This window comes from Salvelinus fontinalis, chromosome 13, assembly GCF_029448725.1.
Source record: "Salvelinus fontinalis isolate EN_2023a chromosome 13, ASM2944872v1, whole genome shotgun sequence".
NCBI lineage: Eukaryota > Metazoa > Chordata > Actinopteri > Salmoniformes > Salmonidae > Salvelinus > Salvelinus fontinalis.
The window spans coordinates 48,663,501-48,685,389 of record NC_074677.1 but is presented as its reverse complement, the minus strand read 5'-3'; the positions used below and the strand labels follow the sequence as shown (position 1 = coordinate 48,685,389).

At 40.6% G+C, this 21,889-nt stretch overlaps 1 protein-coding gene across 1 annotated transcript; it reads right to left on the bottom strand.

Moving 5' to 3' along the window:
- Window positions 1-575: 575 nt before the first annotated feature.
- On the bottom strand, window positions 576-12,181 carry LOC129868833 (short transient receptor potential channel 7-like). Its single transcript, XM_055943113.1, has 12 exons — window positions 11,504-12,181; window positions 5,947-6,709; window positions 4,498-4,680; window positions 3,949-4,113; window positions 3,604-3,820; window positions 3,188-3,430; window positions 2,387-2,651; window positions 2,039-2,234; window positions 1,518-1,739; window positions 1,332-1,418; window positions 1,142-1,217; window positions 576-1,007 (listed from the first exon to the last, which is right to left on the bottom strand). The coding sequence occupies exons 1-12, from the start codon at window positions 11,884-11,886 to the stop codon at window positions 868-870; spliced, it is 2,940 nt and encodes a 979-aa protein (XP_055799088.1). The 5' UTR covers window positions 11,887-12,181; the 3' UTR covers window positions 576-867.
- Window positions 12,182-21,889: the final 9,708 nt, after the last annotated feature.

Below are 21,889 nucleotides of genomic sequence, written 5' to 3'. Positions count from 1 at the left end.
GTGTGTATTGTTTGCAACGGTCAGTTTGGGCTGCTGGAATATATATTAGCTTGCCTTGTTCATCATTCATTTGAATTTCCTAATTCATGTTTATTGAAAAAGGACATCATGCCGCTTATTTTATAGCAAGTATCACTTACTCCTGATTCGACGCACAGCGATTCTCGAACCTATGACCTCTGTCTTGCTAGCACATGTAGCCGCCCTCCTAAAGCATCTTACCAGTCGGCGCTAAACAAAAAATTAGCTATTCGGTGACGCAAGTGGGGACACTTCAGGCTAAGGAGTAAATTTCACACATCCCCATGTGCCACGTTCCACCCCTCACTCAACAGCTACCCCAAATTTGAGCTGAGTGCAACTGTAGATCCGGGTCAAGGCACCACTGTAAAGGAGATAACACTGCCTGCTTAGTGATTACCACTACCACTCAGCTCACACTGAGGCTCGAACCCAGGACCTCTGCCTTGCTAGCACACATGACCACCCTCCTGAAGTGTCTTACCAATTGGCACCACACGAAAAAGCTAGCTATTCGGTGCAATAGCATCAATAATACAGGCAGGCCTACTCAATAATAATAATTATTATTTTATTTAAAAATGTCTAAATATTTCAATACAAACATTTTTTTTTACAAATGTAAAATACTCTTGTCTACACACATTCATCAGCATTTCACCTAGGTTATCCTACTACTTTACAGGCAGAATGATTTAATGTGAATTTATATATATTTTAATATAGAGGAACACAACTACAGCTAGCCTACACTACACCTCAAAGTGGAGTGCAATCCCAGAATTTAACAACACACTATGAATCTAAGTTTGAAGGTTTTATACAGAGAACACCCCTCAATTCCCATCAGGGTTTCTTGGCATTCTTGCTAAGCTTGTCACCAAGCTGTTGGATCAAGTCAGCTAGTTCCTCTGTGGCCTGAGACTTCTCCTCCAGGAGCTCATAGCGAAGGCTGGAGATGTCCTGCTTGATCTCCTTCAGCTCACCTGCAAGGCATGCACCACAGGTTATTGATCGCTCAATCCACTACAACTCCATGTCACAGCCTTGCAGCTGTAAGAATGATGAGTATTCCAAAACAGCTTTGTGATCTTACATAATGGATAGGAATCATTCTCACCTTCGTTGATTTCATCATTTTCACTGTCAACCTGAGCCTTTAGCACATATCTCTTAATGAGCCTCTTCATCAGTTTCTTTCAAGACAATAGAGAGAATGGAAACTTTAGAGACAACAGTTCAGAATGTAGCATGTCTGAATATCGTCTGATCTTGCTAATTAATCAAATTGACTGGTATGAAGGAAGTACCTGGTATCGAGTAGGATGTTTGATGGGTTTTCTAATGGTGAAGTCATCCTGCCCTGGTGTCCTGGTTTGAGGTCTGTACTGATTAAGCTGAAATGGAACAGAAACCACACACCCATTAAAATTTCATTAATTAAAGAGGCAGATATATAACTGGCTACAGCCTCTCCCTAAAAGCCAACTTCTGACCTTAAATCGCAAATTGATCATGGCTGTCTCATGCTGGTTGTCATGGTGACGAGCTTTGGCCTTGCACAGCCTCACCAGACAAGCCCTTGTGCGCAGGGCTAGGTAGTAGAAGGACTTGGGGCTGGGAACCAGGTTAAATGGTGGGGGCAGAGTACGCCCCTCGTCAAAGTAGGACAGCCAGAGTTTGGCACGGGCAAACTTCCACTCCACATCAGCATCCTCCTGTTGAGATTGAGACAGACCATGATATGAATGGAGAGTAGTGATAGGTGAGGGGCAATGACTCAGTTTGGAGCACAATCATACAATTAATCTAATATGGTCTGATTATTTTATCATAACTGCTCACAACAGTGTACTCACAAAATGGTACATGAATACAACATGAACATAACAGTATAATAACTCACCCATACTGTAAATTTACATAATTCCCCTCTGACCTCAAAGCATTGATTACCGACTATACATCTCCTGTGAATTCCCTAGTGGTGTTTAGGCCTATTGGTTCCTAGTCTCACCTCAATCTCCTGATAGGAGTGATTGATCATTGCAATCAGCATGTTGAGCAGTACGATTACCATGGTTACATTGTAGACGCCAAAGAGAACATAACCAATGTTCTCTATGAACTTATGGTCATACTTCAAGACCACAGAGATAACCTCGGACAAGCCGAAGATGGACCAAAATAGAGTCTTAAAGCTCTCCTCCACCCTGTGAACACACATAATCAAACAAAACACACACGCGTGCAAACGCACACACACGGACATTAATAAATAACACACAAATGAATACATAGACATACATACATACATCTCTACTTAAAGCACTTCATTTACAGGAACAGGCAGGAGGGCACTTACGTGGTGAAGGCGGGGTTGTACTTGGCACCAAGGTAATAGGAATATAGATTGAACATGCCAATCATGAAAGCCAAGAAGACCATTATGAAGATGACCATGAACTTGAAGATGTCCTTGACCGTCCGGCCGAGGGAGATTTGAAGTGGGCCGAAGCTCTCATTGGCAGGCAAGATGTAGGCAATGCGGGAGAAACTGAGCACCACCGCAATGGAGTACAAACCCTCGGAGATCAGCTGAGGGTCGGAGGGTAACCACCTGTTCCTGGCTGAGAGAGAGAGCGAGAGAGCGAGAGAGCAGAGAGAGCAGAGAGAGAGAGAGAGAGAGAGGTTGCTGTTAAATGTCACATTGTGACCTGGGGACTGACTCAGGTTCTATGACATTTTGATAAAAAATATGTTATTGACATGGAATTGCTCATTAGGTGGTACTTCAAATCTGAGACTCGAGAAACATCTGTGCAAACACCTTTTTATCTTGGCGCTATATAAGGTTCTACCTGCAATCTGATCACACAACACTGCATATGTCAATCAAAAATAATTGTATGGAAGGTGATATACTTATTTAGGCATGAAAGAGGAAGACATCACAAAACAGTTCTGAGATCTGGGACTTGAAAAATGCTAATTTAAAAACTCTACATTTTGCAGATAGAACCTCACAGTCCCAAGTCCTTGATTTTTCATATCATAGGTTGCGGTCCTCTTTTTACATAACTTTTTTTTAATCACCGCTTTTTCAAAAGAATGAGAATGGCCAGAGATTAAGCATTGTTATTATCATTCTCTAAGTGTCACTGACCATGGGTGTAGTATGCTACATTTGGTGGCAGTGAGGCGTTGCTCAGGTCTATGTTGGGCATGTTGGGCACATACATGTCCACATACAGCTGGGCCTCAGAGGCCCTCAGGAAGGCCATGAGCCTGGCTGTGAAGGATGCCACGAAGATGGACAGCATGCCAAAGTCTAGCACGTTCCACAGGTGCATGATGTACTCCCTAGGCCCATCAGCCCAGATCTCCTTACACTCCGACCAGATCATCCCTAATAAAGAGAGTGCTTTTCAGTAGGTGCAAAAGCTCTCTGTTTTGAGTGGTATGATTTGAATACTTTAAGATTTTATTCATGGTGAAGAGACAGGAACAAAGACATATGAAAAGACTAGATAATAAAGTCTCTCCCACAAAAGCAGCTGTTTGAAAACCAGAATAAATTACCAAGCACCCAATTCATGATGAGCATCTCAGTCCAGGAGAATTGACTGGTTTTGACCCTGAACACCTGATGAGGGTGGTCTGTTATTGTCTCATTGGGAAGGTTCTTGACCCCTTCGAAGCGGTCCGATGCATTGATTACCAGTAGTCCAAGGAAGATGGTGAATGACACAGCATGGGCCACAAACTTCATGAAGGGACTGCGGAGAATCTGACCCAACTGATATAGAGGAAATGAACCACATAAATGGCAACCATCAACCTCATGATATAAACATATCACTATTAATAACACAAACGTGTTAATGAGGGATTCTAAGAACACAATAGAAAGGGGATTGTGTGTACCTTACTGCAGGGCATGACCCAGTATGCGATGGCGAGGAAAGGAAGGCCGATCGCCACTCCCAGGACTGTCCAGCATTTGACCCCAACAGACTGCTGCCTAAGTCCAGCTAGGTTCTCATACCACAGGGTCAGAAGCTGCTGCTGGCAGTTAGGATGGGCCACAAACTACAGAGACATGATGAAAAATAACTATGACATACTACAACATTGATAAGCATAGGCAAAGGGTGACTGCTTTGTCATACCTTGCATATTATTGTGTTGTAGAATCCATTGTTGGGTGTGACACAGCTGTAAAACACGCATTTAATTTATATCCCATTCCAGTTTGCCTCTTAAATAAACCCTTTATAGGGGACGTGAAGATTGGGAGAATATAATCAAAAGTGTCTTTCTCATTGTGCTCTTGAGATTGATTGCTATTCAAATTTAAGACTGTTAAATCATGCTAGACACAATAACAGAGATGTACAAAGACAAACACCAGAGTTAGGAAACATTTTAAACAGCATGTTTGATTTCAGATTAAGGTTGAGTGGTTCAGCTAACCTTTTTGACCTCGTACTTAATGGCCAGTTTGACCCGGATGAGGCAGGGTCGACTGTGATCACCGGGCAGAGCTTGGTCCACATCCCCATTCAAAATGGCCTCCACCTCCTCCGTGTCTCTGCATAAGTCAAGCACTCCCACCACAAAGTCTTTACACTGCATGGACAGCTTTCTGTAGTCATTCTACACAGAGAGAAGAGAGCGAGAGAGAGAGAAGGATAGGGAGAGTAAGAAAAGGAGAGGAAAAGAGATGTGAGAATTATTTAAAATGAGGCAAACCCCAGGGGTCACACCTTTTGGTAAATTGTTAATGTCAGTCTCTCACTTTTTGCTCTACATGTAAAATATTCCAATAGAAACCTGGAAAACCACAGACCGTTTCTGCACTGACAAATAATGTGTATATTTTCTTATCTCATTCAGGCAGGGTGTGACTTTGCATGCCAATGTTTGTGTTGGTCACACATGGGTCTTTATAATGTGCATAGACTGTGTGTGCATGCATTTGTACATCTTTCTGTGGGTTTTCCTCAGACAGAGGGGATACAGTATGTGTCCTTGTGTGTGTGTATGTGTTTATACCCGTCTATGTTAAACCTCCATCCAAACTCTTTGTAGAGGTCTGTAATCAGTATAAATTAACAGAAAGATTAGACAGAACTGTGGATCATTTTTTAATAATAAACAGTTCCCGAAAACAGTACCAGGAGTCAGACTGGATATAAAAATCTTGGATTAGACTTGTTCTCTTTTTTATTTATGTTTTTCCTTTATTTAATTAGGCAAGTCGGTTAAGAACAAATTCTTATTTACAATGACGGCTTTCCCCGGCCAAACCCTCCCCTAACCCGGATGACGCTGGGCCAATTGTGTGCTGCCCTATGGGACTCCTGATCACTGCCGGTTGTGATACTGATTGTCAGAATTTAATTCCTCTGAGTCGAGGTGCCTTATCGGCATGGGAGAGCAAACTGAATGTAAATACCAGAGAAAAGTTACATTGCATTGCAAAAAACATGGCCACAAGAAAACATAAATATGCTTTATATGCTGTAAGTATGTTGGTGTATAATATGGGGCAAAGTCTGACATACAGTACACTCAGAAATTGCGATAATTTCTAACCGGTCAATGACCGATTTGAGATTGGGACCAATCTTCATTTTCTCACAGCGGGTTCCAATAATATTAGAGTGTGTCATTTGGTGAAGTATGCTGTACATGGACTAACTGATTTGATCTCTTCCGAATTAATCATTTCTGTGAGTAATCAAAAGACAAAAATCAGCTCTAAGGCTTTCACAAAAATATCTGCACAAAGCTTTTAAATATTGCAAAATTAGTAAGAGGGGGGAAAGCATGTGTGAGAGAAAGCAAGCCAATACATTGCATAGGTGAAAAGTCAACCCTTTCCTTCATCCTCAAGCTTGGTCTTTGTGTTTTTCTCACCTTGAACTCAGTCTCGATGTTGGCGAGGCGAGCCAGCTCGTTGCTGAGCTCCAGAGCTGTGAATACAGGGTCCTCACTAGACAGGGACAGGTAGGCAGCGCTGGCTAACCCTTTATAGGCATTCATCCTGGAGCGGGAGTGGCTGAACGAGTCACGGCATTGCTTGTCATGACACTCATTACATTTACAAAAGTAATCATGGGGTTTCTCGATGCGTGCTCCCTTCATCAACAGAGTGTGCACTATCTCATACTCCTGGCAGTGTGCAGCCAAGATGACCGGGGTCACGTCATGGGAAAAACGTGTTCCGTCTTCATCGTAAGCATAAAAGTCATCATCTCTTAGCTCCTGCTCCAGGGGGCTTAGGGTTAGGCGCAGCCCACCCCCGAATGCAGGGTGGGCCAGGATAGCCTCTACGATGCGCACATAGCCCTTACTGATGGCAAAGAGTAGACCATCACCCACACGCGCCAGCCCCTCCTTCTTCAGCAGCAGCTCTGTCACCTCCAAGTGCTCATTACCCACGGCCAACTGCAGTGCATTCTGGCCCATGTAGTCCACACAGTTGACGTTGAGGGTCTTGGACTCCTCCAGCATCTTACGCACCACTGGGATGTTCCCGTACTCAGCAGCATCTAGAAAGCGCTCCTCCTCTGAAGTGAGACTGGTGCCCCGCTCACTGAACATGTAAGCAGGCCCACGGATAGCCTGCCGACGGCCCTTCTCTCGCACAGTCGTTTTTCTACGGTGCATGGTCTCAACTCTGGATGGAGAAAGACAGTGACAAAAAACACTATTCAGACTACAAGGAAGTTGACAGGAACTGAAGAGAAGAGTAAGCTGAAGAAAACGTTCAGCGCAGATGTTTATTTACACTTTTCTAAATGATAGAGTCGGGAGTGCTTTAATACTTTTTTGTAAACTACAATGGTATCATTATGTAATTTCAGCATGTATAATACACAACATTCTTGGTCTCCCGAGATTTTTTTACTAAGCCATTGGATGACAGGTGTTCGTCTCTATGGAGATAGGTGTGATCTGCATCTGTTGAAGTCTGATGGCTTTGATTGACAGCCAGAGGTTTGCTGTGTGTGGGCCTACAGTACTAGCTAAGCAAGACATATACTTAAGTTACTGATGGTGACTTCTGTCTCAATCCAGTCCTATAGGGTTTGTGTGCCCAGTTAAATAAATGCAGGCTCAAGATGTTCTTCAAGTAGCCTACACTCAGAAATCTGTAGAATCTGTTTCAGTCCAATGACAGTTACTGCAGCTACTTGGTATATGAAGCAGAAGGATGGGCCTGGGGAAATTTGTATAGGGGGCTATGGATGCAAGGTCCATGAGCTCAACAGGATACAGTAGTTTTACACATTTGGTTATATTACATTTGTTTACAAATACTCAAAATGGGAGTGTTAGACATAATTGGAATATCATATCATAGCAGGCCTACCCATAAATAATATAGTATCTCATAAATAATGTAGTAAGACAGGTGTAGGAAGACAGTTGTACTAAACTTAAGATGGATTTATAAATGATTATTCAGGAATCTATGGCTATACCATGGTCAACCCACACAGACAGTGTGGTGAAGAAGGTACAACAGCACCTCTTCAACCTCAGGAGGCTGAAGAAATTAGGTTTAGCCCCTAAGACCATGACAAACGTTTACAGATGCACCAATGAGAGCATCCTGTTGGGCTGTATCACCGCCTGGTACGGCAACTGCACTGACCGCAACCGCAGGGCTCTCCAGAGGGTGGTGAGGTCTGCCCAATGCATCACCGGGGCATACTGGCTGCCCTGCAGGACATCTACAGCACCCGGTGTTACAGGAAGGCCAAGAATATCTAAGACTTCAGCCACCCGAGCCACGGCCTGTTCACCCCGCTACCATCCAGAAGATGAGGTCAGTACAGGTGAATCAAAGCTGGGACTTAGAGGCTGAAAAACAACTTCTATCTAGGCCATCAGACTGTAAAATAGTCACCGCCAGCCAGCCTCCGGCCAGTACCCTGCCCTGAAATTTAGTCACTGTCATTAGCCGGCTACCACCCAGTTACTCTACCATGCACCTCAGGGGCTGCTGTCCTATGTACAGTGCATAGTGATGGAACACCGGTCACTATAATGATGTTTACATGTTGTTTTACCCACTTCATATGTATGTTCTGTATTCCAGTCAAGGCCTATCCTATTTAACTATTGCTGTACATATACTATTCTTCAGATATACTGCACATTCTATCCATATACTGTCCATATTGTCTATACATCCCATCACACACACACATACATATATATACAGTAAAAATATACACACACACTCCTGACATTGCTCATCCTAATATTTCTATATTTCTTAATTCAATTATTCTACTTTAAGATTGGTGTGTATTTTTGTGTACATGTACATTTTGCACATTATAAAAGGCAAGCATGTTCCTTTGATTTGACCTATATCAAAATGTTGAGCAAAAATCTACGTGACTTCTCCACTGAGCCAAACTGAAGTACTAGGGTAGCTACACCATTTCCCCCATTATCCCCTGTGCATTTATACCTGTGTTTTCTGTTTGTCTGTTGCCAGTTCGTCTTGTCTTGTCATGTCTACCAGCGTGTTTTTCCATACTCCTGTTCGCTTTAGTCCCTGTTTTCTAGTTCTTCCGGTTTTGACCATTCTGCCTGCTCTGACCCTGAGTCTGCCTGACGTTCTGTACCTTACAGACTCTGCCCTGGATTACCGACCTCTGCCTGCCCTTGACCTGTCATTTGTCTGCCCCTTGCATTGTAAATAAACTTCTATGATTCAAACTATCTGCATCTGGGTCTTATCCTGAGTTCGGATAGTTACACAGTAGGTAGTGTAAAGCAGAGCACAGAGAATTTGACCAAACTTTACTTGGTCATACTTCCTCAATTCCCGACTTGGAAGACAACCATCTTCTAAACTTCAATGTCTAGTTGCAAGGGGTTAATTTGAATTTAGAAAATGCTCCGTTATTAAATAAATATTTTGCTCCATGAAGTAATACAACAACGTGTACAAATCTTCTCATTGATCGAGACGAGTGTCATCATGTAATTCGGCACCTTTCTCAATCAATGAGCGAAGATTTGAAATAGACAAGATGCGGCTCTATGCCTGTCAATGCCCTTGTCCATTTCAAACTCTCAAAAAATGTTTAAAATTCCAAAAACGAGCGACAATGAATAATGTAGTTTCTTGGAATAGCCCTGTCTGACTTGAAAAATATTTCTCAATTAACCATTTAAGGTGTATTACGGATTTTACATATATTCAGTTATTAAGTTGCATTTTAAGAAAAACTTAAAATAATTAGGAGTTTGTTCCTTTAGATGATCTGATAGCTGATACTTTGGTCTATGAAAAATATATTTTAAATGTTGTCAATATTAAGAAAAATGTGTACTAAAAAAAGTTGAGGTTTTCCCCATCTTTCAAGAATCCCTGACACCGGGTAAGTTGACAATTTTTTTTTTGGACAAGCTATGTTTTCAATACTGTTATGTTTCCATTAATTCAGATTATTTTCAGGGATACACAACATCCTGAAATATATGTAGATATGTTTGTTAGAAATAATAGTATACTTCCCTTGATGCTGTGGTGGAGGGTATACGCAGGTATACCCACTTATTGTTTCGGTGGGCATACTCATTTCTTAATAATTCCCACTGATGCATATCAAAGTAGTGTAGTGGAGGTATACGCCAAATCAATAAATAAGGCTGATGGAACAGATCAGAATATTTAGCTTAAAATGTTGATAATCTATTATTTAATCACATTTGCGGGAAAAACTTTATAAAATGTGGACTGCACATGCAAGCGGTTTCAAGGACAGAGATTGAAATAACCGTTTGAAATTTTGAAAGAGGGAAGATCTAAAGATGCAACCACTATCATGGGTTGCTAATATGACTATGAAATGACAATGAAAGAAAGTTGAAAGAAAACCAATAGAACAGGAGAATGTATAAGAAGTCTATGTGAATGTATGAGGAAGTCTTTATAAAATAATTGCCGACACGTTTCTATGGTGGGATTTTGGCTATAGGCAACTTTGAAGCAAGATAAGACATGCCTCATAATATGAAGTAAAACGTCCAGGTTTCAAACAATTAACGATCAGGAAAAATATAGCCATGCTAATGATACTCTATGCCTACCAGGCAGAATGATATCATGATTATTTGCGTCAATCCATTGGCCATCTGTTTTGCAAACTCCATCTCCTGTACTACAGAAACACTGCTAACTGACAACAGTGCTAGGTGCCTGTGCACTTGAATTAAAGGTTAACTACACTGAAAAATCAAAATGTCTTAGATTTTTTCCAGACATCAAGAGTGATCTTCTGAAGAAGCACTGAGGAAGCATTGTGCACTGAGTAAGCATTGTGCATTGTGGTTTAAGCATTGTTATGGATTTTTTAGATTTTTTAAGTGTGACATTAAAATAATTGGGATCGGTGTACCATCCACGGGACCGTTGAGCTAATGTATACTAATGCAATTAGCATGAGGTTGTAAGTAACAAGAGAATTTCCCAGGACATAGACATATCTGATATTGGCAGAAAGTTTAAATTCTTGTTAATCTAACTGCACTGTACAATTTACAGTAAAATAATACCATGCTATTGTTTGAGGATAGTACACAATTTTGAACATAAAGCTATTAATAAACAAATTAGGCACATTGGGCAGTCTTTATATAAAATTTTGAACAGAAATGCAATGGTTCATTGCATCAGTCTAAAACTTTTCACATACTGCTGCCATCTCGTGGCCAAAGTCTAAATTCCACCTGGGCTTGAATAATACATTATGGCCTTTCTCTTACATTTCAAAAATGATGGTTAAAAAAAATACAAAAATAACATTTTTTCTTCTTTGTATTATCTTTTACCACATCTAGTGTGTTATATTCTCCTACATTCTTTTCACATTTCCACAAACTTCAAAGTGTTTCCTTTCAAATTATATCAAGAAAATGCATATCCTTGCTTCAGGGCCTGAGCTACAGGCAGTTAGATTTGGGTATGTCATTTTAGGCGAAAATTGAAAAAAACGGGGCGGATCCTTAAGAGGTTTGAGCTAAACCTGAATAATAAAGAAAAATCCGAAACCTTTGAATTTCTGACTTAGGTGACAGGCTTATTTATCATCCAGTAGTAGACCTACTATTAGCCTACTTGCACAGTACAGCTTAGGTTGGCCTGACTATGAACGACAAATATGGGAATTATAATTGTAGGTAATTCAGAGTGTATGTCACTGTTTGTCATATCATTTTTCACACAGGGCGTATTTCCTTCGCTGAGCGGGCCGTTTGGGACATTTTCGGCAAAATTAGAGTACAGTATACCCACTTCACCAGGCACCACTGCACCACTGCCTTGATGTAGTGATGTTGAATGTAAAAACTGGCTCAACATACCCCACTCTCGGTAATATGATAACATTTCCTGATATTATTATGGTGGTTATTTACGGTATTGCCCAACAAGTGTCGCACTTACGTTTTCTGAGGTGAGTTGCTGTGATCGTACTCAGAATGATCCCACTGGCTGTTGAAATGGTGCAACCCGACATCTGAATTCCAAGGGATTTCTTTTACTTGAGACTGATATGCACCGTTGTGGTCCTCGTGTGTATTCATCGAGACGATTTGTTGGTCGGTGTCACTGTACACCGTGTTATCATACCACTCTCCTCTCGGATTCTGTCGTCGTCTGTACAAAGCATCTGGCAGAGTCATACATCGGGTTAAAATTGGGGGATTAAAAAACTGGGTGTCATCGACGACAGTGGATGGTAATGGTTGAGGATCAACCTCCCACTGCTCAGATGCGCTCTCATGACAGTCTCTATTAGGTGGGGAGGAAAGCGCTGCTGCCCTCATCACGAGTGTATGGCTCCAGGTGTCTTTACCTCTCGTCCAGTTCCAACAGTCTTCTAGTGGTTCTGAATAGAAAGATTGACCAACTAGTTACCCATAAAACACTCTTGAGCAGTCGCAATAAATTGACAGAGAAAATCTCTCTCTCTCGCTCTCTCTCTCTGCAATTGATATTCGCCTAAATATAGAGTAGGCTGTAATCCAATTCAATTGGGACCTTTTTGTCTGTCAACCAGTGATAGCCTAATCAAAACGGGGTTTCAGTTTTCTTCAACTCTTCTCTGAAAGGCTTGACATAAACTCAACTCCTGTGTGATCTGTAGTGGAGTAGGTACCCATATATAACATGTCAGGTGCACTAATTGCCGTCTGTGAACTGCCAAATCTTCTCTAATGAATTAGGGCTGTCTATTAAATCCCAACATCCTGTTGGGGGGCTTTGATCCACTTCAAAGGCGCAAACAGGGCTGTTCTGTAGTGCAGCAGGTTGCACATTATGCTAATCTAATGTGACTGCACACCATCCAAGCTAAAAATTGTTTGTCTTTGCCAGAAAATATAACGAATTTGTCCCTCAGCTTCTTCCTTTCTGCATTGAGGATTGAGAGATATTTCGTGGCTGAAGGTTTTATTTTAAGGATTTTTTACTTGAATGATGTGTGGTTGGGCCCTGATTTTGTGAGAATTCATAACAACTCATAATGTGTATGCAATCTTGCTTGCACCCATTCATCTAATTGTTTTCAATGGATTAGACTATAATACAAAAGATGTGCCTATCTGGGTTGCATATGCAGCTGTAATGAATAAAAAGCATTTAAGATGACAAAGAAAATATTAAGTACGGGATGTGCTGGGAAACAACTGATAAACAGCAGAGTCCAGGTTATTATGGGACCCTCTGGTTTAGCCTAATCAATGGCCTTGCATGACCAATTAGATGTCAGGATTAATGGCTTTGATTACTGGAGGCACACCTCTGTCACAGACAGTGCTGCTCCAGGAAATCCATTTCCACAAAACTAGAGTGAAAATTATATGTTTTAATGAGACAAAGAGTATCATAACATAAATGAAGGCTACTTAACATACTGAATATTAGATCTCTGGGCCATGTGAAAATGTATAATGTGTAGTGGTGGTATAAGTAGGGTTGTAAAGGGAACCCGTAAACTGACCGAATTTTGGTAACTTTCAAGGATTTCATGTAATTTATCACAAGACATCAAATCAAATGGTATTAGTCACATGCTCCACATACAGTGAAATGCTTACTTACAAGCGCTTAACAACAATGCAGTTCATGAGAGTTAAGAAAATATTTACTAAATAAACTAAAGTAAATATAGTAAAATAAAAACAACAATAATGAGGCTATATACAGGTTAGTCGAGTTATTCGAGTTATTAGTCGAGTTATTTTGTACATGTAGGTAGGGTGGCCCTTTCGGGTACTTCAGATTATCACAGGTGTCTGTAATTATCTCTAGTCCTTTGTGTGGCCTTGTCAAATGTATAAAATAAATTAAATAAGATGATTTTAAAATACAAAAATAGAATGACTAAGCTGTATAACATCTGAAATATAAACCATCAACTTAGTGAATATCATTAGTGTTTATATGAGATTTTAAGCATGAAATATAATTTATATATTTTCTATAGACTTATTTATTTGACTGTCAATATTATTATTTGTTTATGTCTTTGTTCTCAGTGTTTTGGCGCCAAACATGTGGCGGTTGTGAAAAAAGTGAAAAAAGTCAATAGTTGGAAGAGTTGCAGACTTATTTGAAAATAATGCCATTGTTGATTAGAATATTTTTTCATTAATTAGGCAATTTTCTCTTGAACCATATGATCTATCCACTAGAAACACATGGACAAAATTGACACAGATATAACAAATAAATATTAATACTTAAAAAAAAAAAATATTCAACTATAAATTACCATTAACTGTTAATGATCAAAATTACAGAAGATTCTGCTAACTTTGTTAAATTACCAGTAGCTTTGCAACCCTAGGTATAGACTTACATGCTGTAAACCTAGATAGATGCAGAATGTCCGATAGTTCAAATGAAGTAAGCTGCATAATAGACGTATATCATCTATCGGTCAGATGTAGATATAGGGGTAATATTTACTCTTACCTTCATAGAAAATGTGTTGAAGTTTCCCAAAATGTCTTATTGACTCTATTAAAGATTGTCTTTGAGTATCTAAGGACAATAGAACTGAACTCCCACATAAGAATACACAAAAAGCCCAGTGTTCCAACTTCACAAGGACCAATAATCCCATCACCGTTTATAATGCTGTTTCTGCCTGTCTGAGGGGAACAGGGCGCGCGCACACACACACACACACACACACACACACACACACACACACACACACACACACACACACACACACACACACACACACACACACACACACACACACACACACACACACACACACACACACACACACACACACACAGGGTTTAGTTATGAAAAAGTTCAAATCTATTTATCATCATTTGATATTGGTTAAGCTGTCCCAAAATAGTTAACCACATCACCACAGGATTAACATCATGTTACTGTGGAGGTGATGTGACATTACAGATGCACCTGAGGAATTTAATCGGAGTTGGTCCATTAATTTACATTTTAGTTATTAGCAAACACTCTTATCCAGAGCGACTTACAATTAGTGCATTCATCTTAAGATAGCTAGGTGAGACAACCACATATCAGTCATAGTAAGTACATTTTTCCTCAATAAAGAAGTTATCTGCAAAGTCAGTCTTACAGTTTTTTACAATCTCTTACATACTAAAAGTGATACTTGAGGCACACTCAGTGAAGCCATTAACTCATGTACCGAATCTTCAGACCAAGTCTGCAAAACTGCAAGCATATTATCTGCTTTACACTCAATTTGCAAAACACTAAACACAATTGTAAAACACACTTTTTGCAAAAACACAGGTCTCTACATTAGACACATCATTCAAAACGAACAGGTCTTGTGTTTCGTTTGGAAAACACTGCCATTCTAAATGGCACACTCATTTACTGATTACCTACACCCAGTGCTGACGTGTGAAAACACTTATACTGTGGCTACTTTCTTCACTTGGAAATCAGAGCTTGAGGACTATAGGCTTCAGGTTGACTTTCTTGGTTTGGACAACAATGGAGGCCAATTTTGGAGAGAGGGTTAGAGGAAGAGGAGTGAGTAAGAGGGGGACAACATACACATGTTGTCTGTGTATTTTGGGGGTTTGTGTGTAGAGTCTAGAGAAAAGGAGCCACAGTTTCAGAAATCACGTGTAAGCAATTGTCAAAAACTGTAATAGGAAAATACCATTCACCTGTGAATCAAAATTACATTGTTGTAGTGGCCTGTCAATTTAAAAGACAGATTTCAGAATGATTTGCCTACAGTATGTGAGGAAGATTAATGAAAGTTAGTTGACAATTATGCTTTTCAGCTCTCATGGAGTGATGAAGTGACCTTTGTTAGGCCCTATGAAATAGCACTCTCTAGTGATCAACAGAACAATATATTTTTTGCTGTATGGATTGAATTGATGAAGCATATTGCATATATACCCAGGATAATTGTCTAGATGGGTGTACATTTTATTGGCCACAGGTTACCCTGCAGCCATGAAACTAGAAACTTTTGGTCACTTTCCCCTGCTCAGACGCTGCATCGAGCAATGGTTGCGTACTACTTCATCAACTGTGCTGTCGGGCACCAGATTGTTATAACATATGCAGGCGTTATAATACTGTGTTCATAATCAAGTCGAAAGGTGGTGATTACCAGATGTGAAGTCGTAGATGGGTAGTTGACGTGACGCCCCCTTTTTTTTGTTGTTCATAATGACAAACACAAATATAACTTAATTAAAATTATTTAAAATGTTGCCATATTAACATTGATCATCACAAGTAAATTGCATTGAAAATAGTAATTTCTTACAATTTTCAACCAAATGTGATAGTCTAATGGTGTGACTGTCACAGGTTAGGTTGTGGAAGAAAATTCCCTTCTCTTACTCTTTTAATCATAACACAAGTCTATGTCAAGAAATAAAAGTCTCCATGTCAATTCATGATATTTCCAAGTAGTTGTCATTGATTACATTTTGTCACCTAAACCAATGTCTACTTGGTGTGACACAATACTGTGATTAAAAAATGGCTATGCATTCGGGCACCATTGCACAGGGGATGGTTCTCTTGCAATCAGGAAGTACAAAAGACATTGCTGGAGCACATGGTCAAAACAGACTAAGCTTTTTTAGAAATATTGATACAAATATGACACTTTTCTGGCAGTGCCATAAAAGGAGTCAGTTTTTTAGTCCTTTTGTGCGACACCATATGTGACATTAAATATGAAAATCATGAACATAAAGTACAATTGAAGTATAACAAGCAATAAAAACATGTGATGAAATAAATGAAGTTAAACACAATGTTGTTGGGGGATAACTGGTTAAGCCTCGTAGTAGCATATGCTTGTCTCAAAGATTAAGCCATGCACAATTGAGAGCATCCTGTCGGGCTGTATCACTGCCTGGTACGGCAACTGCATCGCCCACAACCGCAGGGCTCTCCAGGTCTGTCCAACGCATCACTGAGGGGACATACTACCTGCCCTCTAGAATACCTACAGCACCAGATGTCACAGGAAGGAAGGTCAGAAAGATAATCAAGGACAACAACCACCCGAGCCACTGCCTGTTCACCCCACTATCATCCAGAAGGTGAGGTCAGTACAGGTGCATCAAAGCTGGGACCGAGAGACTGAAAAACAGCTTCTATCTCAAGGCCATCAGACTGTTAAATAGCAATCACTAACACAGAAAGGCTGCTGCCTATATACACAGACTTGAAATCATTGGACACTTTAATAAATGGAACGCTAGTCACTTTAATAATGTTTACATATCTTGCATTACTGATTTGTATATACTGTATTCTATACTATTCTACTGTATTTTAGTCTTTGTGTCTCTGACATTGCGCATCCATATATTTATATATGCTTAATTCCATTCCGTAGATTTGTGTGTATTGGGTATTTGTTGTGAAATTGTTAGATATTAATTGTTAGATTTTGCTGCACTGTCGGAACTAGAAGCACAGGCATTTCGCTACACCCGCAATAACATCTGCTAAACACGTGTTTGTGACCACTAAAATATGATTTGAAGTCAAAGTACACATTATCCGTACAGTGAAACTGCGAATGGCTCATCAGTTATGGTTCCTTGATCACTCCAATGTTACTTGGATAACTGTGGCAATTCTAGAGTTAATACATGCCAATGAGTTGACCTTTGGGTATCCGTGCATTTATCAGGCCCAAAACCCATGTGGTGTACTATCGGGTGCCCCAGAGACTTTTTTTGACTCTAGATAACCTCGAGCCGATCACAGGCCCTTCTTGGCGGTGATGTTTCATTCGAATGTATGCCCTATCAACTTTTGATGGTGCTTTCTGTGCCTAACACTGGTCATGGGGATTCAGGGTTTGATCCCAGAATGGGAGCCTAGGAAACAGCTACCATTCCCAAGGATTAAGGCAGCAGGCACGCAAATTACCCACTGCCGACTTGTGGAGTTATCCCAAAAAGAACAAAACAGGAATCTCTGTTGGCCCTGTAATTGGAATGAGTACATTTAAAATAATTTTACGAGGATCCATTGCTATATATAACAAAAATGCAAGGAGCAACAATAAAATAACAGTAGCTAGGCTATATACAGGGGGTTCCGGTACAATGTGCGGGGCACCGGTTAATTGGGATAATATGTACATGTAGGTAAAGGGAAAGTGACTGTGCATGAATAATAAACAGAGTAGCAGGAGGGTAAAGATGGGGGGTGGGGAGGATGCAAATAGTCCAGATAGCCATTTGATTAACTGTTTAGGAGTCTCATGGCTTGGGGGTAGAAGCTGTTAAGAAGCCTTTTTGACCTAGACTTGGCACTCCGGTACCGCTTGCCATGCGGTAGCAGAGCGAACAGTCTATGACTAGGGTGGCTGGAGTCCTTAGCAAATTTTGGGCCTTCCTCTGACACTGCCTGGTATAGAGGTCCTGGATGGCAGGAAGCTTGGCCCCAGTGATGTACTGGGCCGTATGCATTACCCTCTGTAGTGCCTTGCGGTCAGATGCCGTGCAGTTGCCATACCAGGCAGTGATGCAACCAGTAAGGATGCTCTTGATGGTGAAGTTGTAGAATTTTGAGGATCTGAAGACCCATGCCAAATCTTTTCAGTCTCCCGAAGGGAAAAGTAATTGTCATGCCCTCTTCACGATTGTCTTGGTGTGTTTGGACCATGATAGTTTGTTGTTGATGTGGACACCAAGGAACTTGAAGCTCTCAATCTGCTCCATTACAGCCCTGTCGATGAGAATATATATTGTCTTTCTAAGGTCCTGTGGGAAAACATAAAAATGATCTTAAAGAAGACATGCTGTTACTCATAGGGAACATTTTAAGACTGGTAAGACCAGAGACAGATGAGCTGGGGGAATTGTTGACCGGGATCATTGATAGCCAGCAATGCCTGGAAGGTTTCTGAAGACAACCAGCTACATTTGAGTGACATTTTGATTTGGGGGTCACCAAAACGGAAAGACAAACGCAACACTTATTTGTCGATCATTCATATTGATATCACGTTGAAATCCATAGAATGGGAGGTGACCGTCGGACACGTCCTGTTCAAACTGACCTTACAAAAAACAACAACATGGAATCTGGGAATAATATGTATATCACTGTTTAGAGGAAAACTTGTAGAAGACAGCAAACTGTGTTTGGATTGTTGCATTTTGTTTCAAGTTGGTCGGCAACGCAGAAAGGTAAGTGCAACACTATTTTGTTAAATCACTCATATCTCAATCGGGCAGAGGCAAAAGTGTATGCGCTGGTTAAACTAACGATTCATAGACCACAGTGAATCTGAGAATAATTTGTATATCACTTCTTAGAAGAGAATTTGCTGAAGACAGTCATCAGTCACAGTTTGCAGCTAACAAGAATTATGTGGTGACCAAAGATTATCAGAGGGATTTTCAGGCTGAACTGACGGGGAATCCATTTCGATGACAGCTGAGAAGTAATGCGATACCGTAGATAAAAAATAAATTCTCCCTCACAAAATGGAAGATTCTCCATTAGAGGTAACCTAATGTTAGCTAGCTTGCTAGCCTAGCTGGGTAAGTTAGCTAGCTAAGGTTCCAGTGCTGTATTGAACTAGCCATCAGCTAAATCATGTAGCTATCTTTTGGCATCCCATGTGGGTCAGTTGGTAGAGCATGGCGCTTGCAACGCCAGGGTTGTGGGTTTGATACCCACAATAAAAAGTACTAAAAAGGTATCCATTCACTACTGTAAGTTGCTCTGGATAAGAGCGTCTGCTAAATGACAAATCTAAATGTACACACGGCTAATCAATTAAGCTTATGCCATGGTAGTCACTTGCTAGACTGGTAGCTACCTTCAGCAGAGTGAACGTTTTGTTGGTTCGTTCCATCTTTGACTGATGTTAGCTTGCTAATTTTACTCTTATTTGGTATTTCAATTTGGTTGCCATCTATTCCAGTCTTGTCTGGAAATCACTCTCTTACTAAAAATGGAATTGTCGATATGGCTAACTCACTCTGTGTGTTGGTAGCAATGATGAATGTGTATAAATCGTCTATGGTTGGTTCTCAGCCAGTCTCAGCTGGCTAGCAATCTTGCTGCCAATTTACTGATGCTAGATCAGTTCTGAAAAAGATATGATGTGATTAAGACCAATTAGCGGAACAAATATCAGGATTGGGCTGACTGTGTAAACTCAGCCAGTGTGGCTCAAAATAATACCATGTAGAACACACAGACGGCTGTAGACGGCTCATAATATTGTATTTGTAAAAACATACTTTTTAAAATTTAGCCTCTCTGTAACAAAGCAAGTCAGTTGAGAACAAATTCTTATTTACAATGACAGCCTACTCCAGCGACACTGGGCCAATTGTGCACCACCCTATGGGATTCCCAATCACGGCCGGATGTGATACAACCTGGATTTGAACCAAGTACTTTAGTGAGATGCAGTGCCTTAGACCGCGCCGCCACTCAGGAGCATGAACGGCGTTAATGGAATGGCATCAACACATGTAAACCACGTTTTATGTATTTGAAACCATTCCATTCATTCTGCCCGAGTCATTACTACCAGCCCGTCCTCCCCAATTAAGGTGCCACCAACCTCCTGTGGTAGAACAGGGGTCTCCAACCCTGTTCCTGGAGTTACCCATCTGTAGGTTTCGCTCCAACCCCAGTTGTAACTAACCTGGTCCAGTTTATCAACCAGCTAATCATTAGAATCAGGTGTGCTAGAATAGGGTGAAAACCTAGTGGATGGTAACTCTCCAGGAACAGGGTTGGTGAACCCTGATTTAGGATCACCATAAAATAAATATCAATCTTTGAAATTTGTCTGCCATTATAAGTTCACAAAATATATTTAAGTTGTATAGGGCTCTGTAGCATCAAACAGATGCTAGACATTCAGGTAACCAAAGAATGTTTGTTTATTTGTCAAATTCTAAAATACAGGGGAGTGTACACTATTTAATGCTAACTCAAGAGACCTGGGTATTCAACAGGAATGCTCTATAGAAAAATACTATGAACAGTGTAGTTCAGTGTGTCTCAGATGTAGACACACAAGTGCACAGAACTGTATCTACAGGTTGTTACACCAGATAATGTGATTTACCCAAAGATTTTTGCCGACATCTTGAATATTTTCTAAATCCATCGAGACAGGTCGGTGCCCACCCCAAAGTGCTGCAGGTCACGATGACAGAGACCTGTCTCGATCAATGAGTGAGACGACTTGAAATAGATACGATGGCGGCGCACATATTGTTGGATTACTTTATGAGAAAAAAACATTTTTATTAAAAGGAGCATTTTCTAAATTCAAACAGACCCCTTAAAACTGGACGTGGACATTTCATTAGACTCCCGTTTCCTGGAATCAAGGACGAAGACAGCATCGCTAAGGTTGGTCGAAAATTCTCTGTGCCAAACAGTACCTACCTTGTAACTCCCGGTAATGGATACCAAACATCTTTGTTACACCAGATCTGTAGCTAAGTGAACTGGTGATCAGCAGATGGGAGAGGTGGTCCTGATGAAATTGCCAATCCAAAGAAACATACAGTAATATCAGGGAATGCTTGTAAAGCTGTGGGAGGCATGCTGTCATGATAAAACTGCTATTCAGCTGAGTCATCTGCTTGAAATCCAGCATAATGTTTTTACATACAGTTGAAGTTTACATACACCTTAGCCAAATAGTTTTACTCTGTTTCACAATTCCTTACATTTAATCCTAGTAAATATTCCCTGCCTTAGGTCAGTTAGGATCACCACTTTAAGAATGTGAAATGTCAGAATAATAGTAGAGAGAATGATTTATTTCAGCTTTTATTTCATCACATTCCCAGTGGGTCAGAAGTTTACATACACTCAATTAGTATTTGGTAGCATTGCCTTTACATTGTTTTGAGTCAAACGTTTCAAGTAGCCTTCTACAAGCTCCCCACAATAAGTTGGGTGAATTTTGGCCCATTCCAAAGGGCTAGACCATTTGTTGGGTGGGCTGGTTGAAATTGACACTTTCTTTTTAAATATATACAAATTGAACATTGAAAAATTTGACCTGGCTGGCAGCATATGGGCCTGTTTCTCTGTTATACTATTGTTATCTATAATGAGCCTTCGGCTGATCAGTGGGCAATGGCCGGCCCCCTACCAAGACAGACTTTAAATAGGAGTCAGAAAACTGGGCTAACGCGACATCAGCAAAGAGACCTGCTCCGACTGTCAGTTAGACAGCCAAGATCATGGATGGTAAAAAATGGAAAGGGTGCCTATAAAACTTAGAATGAGCACATTCGACATTGTCACCTCACTCAAACGTCC

Excerpts from the sequence above, each read along its gene's own strand:
- LOC129868833 (XM_055943113.1), bottom strand. The coding sequence starts at position 11,886 with ATGAGGGCAGCAGCGCTTTCCTCCCCACCTAATAGAGACTGTCATGAG. Across the intron at positions 1,740-2,038 it reads ACTCCTATCAGGAGATTGAG|GAGGATGCTGATGTGGAGTG; the intron begins GTGAGACTAGGA and ends CAATCTCAACAG. Across the intron at positions 1,419-1,517 it reads TGATCAATTTGCGATTTAAG|CTTAATCAGTACAGACCTCA; the intron begins GTCAGAAGTTGG and ends GTTCCATTTCAG.